Source organism: Cryptomeria japonica, chromosome 1, assembly GCF_030272615.1.
Source record: "Cryptomeria japonica chromosome 1, Sugi_1.0, whole genome shotgun sequence".
NCBI lineage: Eukaryota > Viridiplantae > Streptophyta > Pinopsida > Cupressales > Cupressaceae > Cryptomeria > Cryptomeria japonica.
The window spans coordinates 113,052,491-113,058,797 of record NC_081405.1 but is presented as its reverse complement, the minus strand read 5'-3'; the positions used below and the strand labels follow the sequence as shown (position 1 = coordinate 113,058,797).

The window sequence follows — 6,307 nt, the reverse complement described above, 5'->3', positions numbered from 1 at the left end:
AATATATTTCACATTATTAAACAAATACATACAATTTTAATAATTAAGAATAACATTTTAACTTAAGATATTTACTTTTACGCATAAATTGGGTTCCATCAATTAATTTTGATTTTTATATAAACCTATTTCAAACCTTTAAAACATGATATACAAATTAAATTTAAAAAATATATCCTATAAAATGTTCCATTATCAAAATTATTAATCCTCATATGACCATAAAAGCACACTTTAATGAATCTAAAGAAAATCAACAATTGCTGCACTCAATATCTACTCAATATTATCTATCCTCTAAAAACAAATCTTAAATAAAATTTAATAATAAAATTCAAACTGTTAAAACCCAACCTGGGAGCATTTTTGAAGTCCCATGCACACGCTTGAGACGCTTCTGTACTCGATGCACATTTGACCATAAATATTGTTTGGAAATGCAACAGTATTCTGTATAGACCTTGTCTCACATCTACCCATTTACCTGAACTGTACTGGGTGGGGATTTATAACTAGACTACAATTTTTTCCTTTGCTGGAATTTAGGGTTTTAGCTGAAAATGGCCAGCGGGATGATAAGAAAACTTGCTTCAAGAGCGTTAACACAAAGCAACAATATCAGTTCATGGAAGCAAACTCAACCATGGGAAAGAATCAATACAAATGTAAATTCTCTATGGAAATTTCAGGCCCGGCGCTCACTAAACAGCCCCGCGGCTGCAGCAGTTTTACAAGAAACTCAAACTATAGAGGAAACTCAACTAAAAACGCTAGAAAAAACTCAAACCCTAGAAGAAACTCAAGCTCAAATCTTAGAAAAAGTTCAAACCCTAGATGAACGCTTTCTTCGCTACAATTCACCTGAACCCAGAGTTGTCGACCACACAGAAGTCCTCTCATTTCCTGCAACGCGCATAACGACGCTGCCGAACGGGCTGCGAGTCGCCACAGAGTCGAACCTGAACGCCAGCACGGCTACTGTTGGTGTCTGGATCGACGCTGGCAGCCGCTACGAAACTGCCGAGACCAACGGCACCGCACACTTTCTTGAACACATGATCTTCAAAGGTACTGCAAAGAGACCTGTTTTGGCTCTTGAACAAGAAATTGAAGACATGGGCGGCCATCTGAATGCCTACACTTCGAGGGAGCAGACTACTTATTATGCCAAGGTTATGAAGGAGGATGTTAACACTGCGCTGGATATCTTAGCCGACATTTTGCAGAACTCGTGCTTCCATGAGAAGGCTATTCGCCGCGAGCGTAAAGTTATTCTTAGAGAAATGGAAGAGGTTTCCTTTTGTTCCCTCCCAATTTTTTATTTTTTTTTGCTGCATAGTCAAAACAATTGGTTTCGTATTTGCTTTTAAGAATACTTTGTTAATCAGTAATGAATTCTAGTTGAACGATTTAATAATAGTTAACATAAGATTACTTTCTACAGTCCATAATTTTAGTGTACGAAGCGTCCAAATAAAACTGTGTATTTAGTATCTGTATTAACGTTTCCTATCACACACTGTTATTATCCATTTTTCCCAGCCTGGTGATGGACCAAGGAGTGTTTATGCGAAAACTAAATACGCACTTGTTTCGGAAGCTTTTACATAGCTATTCTTTCTCATCATCCATCACAGAGTGTTAATGCAAAAACTAAACTCACATTTATTTTCAGAAGCTTTTTACGTAATGATTTCTGAGTTGTTTTTAAGACGATTCTGTATTGAATTTGGAATCTTCATCTTGATGCACTCTTACCTCATGTTCCCATGGGGCTGCTTAACTCCATTTTCTGCTTAATTTCAATCAGTTGGAGTGTTCCCATGCAAATTTAAAATTGTCAGAAAAGAATAATTTAGAATCTTTTGCTATTTAAGTGGAGCAGCTATTATTTAGGAATCGAAAATAAGCTATGGGAAAATGGGGGGGCTGGAAATAAGCAGCAACTGCATATTGCTAAAAATGCCACGTGGCTCCACAAATTTGTTTCCCTCTTTTTTTTTAACATTTTATTTCTATTTTTTATTGTGCACAAATTATTACTAATATTATTAATACCAATTTTAACATTTCCCTTAAAAAATAAGCAGAAAAATAAATACTCATGGGGCCACCAGCTCCACAGATATTTGCTAACAAAGTTGAGCAGCGGCTATTAGCAAAAATAAGCTTAGCAGCCGCATGGGAACATGTCGTTAGAGTATGAAAAAAACTAAACACACATTTATTTCCGGAAGCATTTTACATAATGATTTACTTAATTGTTTTGAGATGATTTTGTGCTGCATTTGGAACCTTTAGCTTGTTGCACACTTAGAGTAGGCCTGGCAACTTCTCCTAAATTGGAAGTTTTGAGCTTTCATGTCTTGGTTGACTGTTTGTTCAATATGTTGACACCCAATCTTGCATTTGGCATTTTTCTAACTTTTATTTGTTTATTTTATGTCTCCCTGGAAATAACTGATAAGAGAGATTCAATGGGCCCCATCGAATGCCTTTATTGAGCTTTCATTGTGCCTTTATATCGTGCCCTTGTATTTGTGTTCTGGCCATGTGTATTATTACATGCCTCTGTGCCTTAGCTGAGCTCCTATGTTACAGTCATGGCAGCCCACCAAGTATGCCTCAGTCCTTTGCTATTCCCTTATGTTTTATGTAATATGCACCCCAGGTTTTTCTTTTCTGTTTGTGTTTTTTTAGAGAAATAGACGGAGATGTCAGAAAGGGTTTGTTTGCAACAATCAAACTTTCATCAATATAGAGAAATAAATAACTTATTAAATCACAATATATAGGAAACCCCACAACTTGAGATATTTCAGATTTACTTCCAGAACTGAAATTACTATATATCGTAAAAATAAGAGCTACCCAGATGATAAATTGATATTACCATACCAAACATATTTGAGGAAATCTGGTTGACTTTGATAATTAACTGCACTTGGAACCATCTCCTGCAAGCCTATAATCTGGATGCCACTATCAAAATGAGTCTCCTCTGCCCCCGTTTCAGATGTCCAGCTCTGAGTATGCCCTAGACGCCTCCCTTAGGCCAAAGAAACCTTCCCAAAACCTTCAACTGAGTTAAGATACCCTCACGCTCCCTCCAGGAATGGTATGGCCTGCTATAGAGGAGTTACAGCCAGGAAGAAGAGGTACAAACAGTAAATAAAATCCTTCAATCTCCCTCAAGTTGACCTCCCACATATTTACTCTGAATATACTTTGTGCAATATTGAAGATACAAGCCAACAACGAAGCCCAATTATGATTCCTAAATGAAATCACCAATAAATCTCCCAGATTAGACCTTTCACCAACATAGAAGATGTTTCTTGCAAGGGTTTTTGTCCTCACAAAGCCATAGGATGAACAAGTTCAACCAGCAAATGTATTCTCAAAATCTCTAATCCAAGCACATGCAAAGGAGCTCCAAAAAATGTCTAATATAGGCTCCTAAAAGCCTACGCCCAGCCAAGAGGGTTATTTTTTAATTTAATTAAAACTCCTTATGTCCCCTTTAAGATGGCGCCCACCCCAACTATGTTATCCTGAGTTTTGGAGACGGGGGATGCATTTCCGAGTCCCTGATTTTTTGTGCCATTTTTGGGGATGGCTAGGTCACAGCAAAGGGGATGACTATATAAAAAGTAGGGAAAATTTTAAATGTATAGGGAAATTTTAAATATTCATATGAAAACATGGATAGAGCATGCATATATACATTATAGAACCTCAACATATAATATTTGTGTTAAATTGAGAGTTTTCACATGAGAGTCAAATTCAAACAAATTAACAAAACTCAAACCTTAATTCAAATTGCTTTCAGAATTCATTGTCAATCTCCATATGATATTAAAAAATAGCATACAATTTATAAACTTATAACAAAATGCCCAAAGGCTACACTGCTGCCATATAGTTTCATTTTCAATTACGATATGAAAATACAAAAAAACAAAGAACACTGCTGCCCTTAATCTACATCTCTCTGTTTAGCCCCCTAATTGGGAATGCCCTAATTTAGCCCTAAATCTCAATTTCCAAATAAAGAAGTTGGGTTAGAAATACCTTTCACTTTGATTGAGACCCAAATTGCAAACAAGTTAGGAATCATTTACAATATAATTCATAGAATAGATCTCTTTAATTAGAAATCATCAAGCATATATTAGAAGTATAGATCTAATCACAAGATCGCTTATATCAGTTTGAGAAAGATCAACCGTAGAAGAGCTAAGATAGGGTGCCCTAGAGATCCTCTACCCTAGGTTCAAGGGCAGAACACTATCCCCCTTGGCCTCATGTGGCCCGTGCCATCTATATGAGGTGGAGTACTTAGTGAGGTGTCCTATAACCGTTCCCCTCAATCTTGCCACTCTTATCCTACTTCCCATGATTGAACATTCTTAATGCATTCATTTACCATCATAGAGAGCATGAGGAACATTCACAATAGGGTGCCCCGGAAGTCCATCCTAACCCAAAAGCAATACCTTTGTACACCTTTGGCCCCATGGGACTCCTTGGTCTTATACCATGAGGTGGCGAACCTAGAAGATGAGCCCATCGCCATTCCCCTACTTGTATTCTTCTCTTCCTCTATCATTGATGAAAACACTCAAAACATATTAAGATATACTTTTTACATGAAATAAATTAACTATAGAGTATCACTAATCAGATTTTTTTTTGGTTGGTAATATTGAGTTTTGTATTAATATTTTCAAAAAAATACATCTGCCATTTCAAAAATGCCATCTAAGGCCAAGTTTACACATAACAAAAGCAAAATTCATACCCAAAATTTTGAGTAAACTACTACCCACCCGCTGCCATAGTGCCATATAATCCTGGCCATCGAAATCTATCATGCAACTACAACTATACAAAAACCCTTTACATCAACCCAGGGCCATTGCATACTGTAATAGAGGTTTTTTAAAACAGAACTAAACAAAAAACATTCAAAATAAATTGATTTTTTAACGCTTCCTCACGACTTTCAGCGGCCCGTTGTTCCAGTAATCCTTGAGCTTGAACCTTGGCTCTATGTTCTTCTCTGTCTCCACACTTGTCTTCCCCTTCTTGCACTCAAGATCCTTTTCTCAGATGAAGAATTTGAGGGATTCCCACCTGATATATGCTTCTGCCCTGCGCTTGTCCCAGTTCATTCCTTTTGGCCACCGAATAAATGGCATTAATTGTTGTGGTGTCTCCTCCTTTACACCATGCTCCTCCTTCGTAGGAAGAAAACCAGCGCCTGCCATAGCCTGTCCAAGCACTGATTGCAGTCCATAAGGCCACTCCTTCTCTACACAGCCTTTCACCACCCACTCCACTTCTTCCTTATTCCCCACTTCGAGTCCCCACGCCACCAACATTGAAACAATGTCGATGTTAGTTTTGTACCTGTGCTCCGTATGCAGGAACTCCTCGCTGAAAAGGACCTCCAAAATCTGCAGGAAGTTTTCTTCACCATATTTAAATATTCCCTGCAACCTTTTCTTAGAAATTCGCCCCATAAAGGCGAGCTACTGTCTCGGGGTGATGAGAGAGAAGGTTGCCTTCATGAAATACGTAGTTCGCCACCCTTTGCTTCAATAGTTCTCCACCACCCATAGCTTTAACTGGATGTTACCTTGCAAACAATGAGAATTTAATCCTTCACATTTAACCCCTGTCAAATCCAATTGCCACCTTGCCTTCTCACAAATGCATTCTGCACCCAGAGGTGTACAACCATAAAGGGAATTAATTCATACACTTGTGTGAGAGTACCCAATCCAGGGTGATATTGTTGAAGGCCTCAATAGTACTCCATCCTTCATCATTAAAAGATATCGCCCAATTAGACAGCATGTCCGTCAGCTCATTCCTTGCGCGGACCACATGACTTACCTCATAGTCATCAAAAGTTTCCAATATGGATTTGGCGATGGTGATAAATTTATTGAGTTTCCACGCATGAATATCTCGTTTATTAATAGCATTTATAATTATTTGAGAATCCCCTGTTAGTGTTTTATAGCTGCGGGAAGTATTTCCATAGGCAAGTCGGCCAGATTATTTCCAAGGCAAGTCGGCCTATGTATCATCTCAATAAGAATAACTAATTAAGGCAGGTCGGCCTAATCATGTTTTTATATTCAGGTCAGCCCTAGAAGAAAGGTCACCTTGCTTGTATATATAGGAGAAGGTGTCTCCTCATTTGATAATCAATTCAATTCATTCCAATTCGCATCTTCTAGCAGCAGCAGCAGGTTTGCCCTTCAAGTGCAGCAGATTTGACTCAAGGAGA

General features: G+C 37.9%; 1 protein-coding gene across 1 annotated transcript in view; it reads left to right on the top strand.

The window, feature by feature from the left end:
* The first annotated feature begins 356 nt into the window (after positions 1-356).
* Positions 357-6,307, top strand: part of LOC131026839 (probable mitochondrial-processing peptidase subunit beta, mitochondrial) — a 58,752-nt gene continuing 52,801 nt past the window's right edge. The window contains exon 1 of the mRNA XM_057956829.2: positions 357-1,292. Within this exon, the coding sequence (XP_057812812.1) occupies positions 561-1,292 (732 nt within the window). The 5' untranslated portion in view covers positions 357-560. The remainder of the gene's footprint in view (positions 1,293-6,307) is intronic.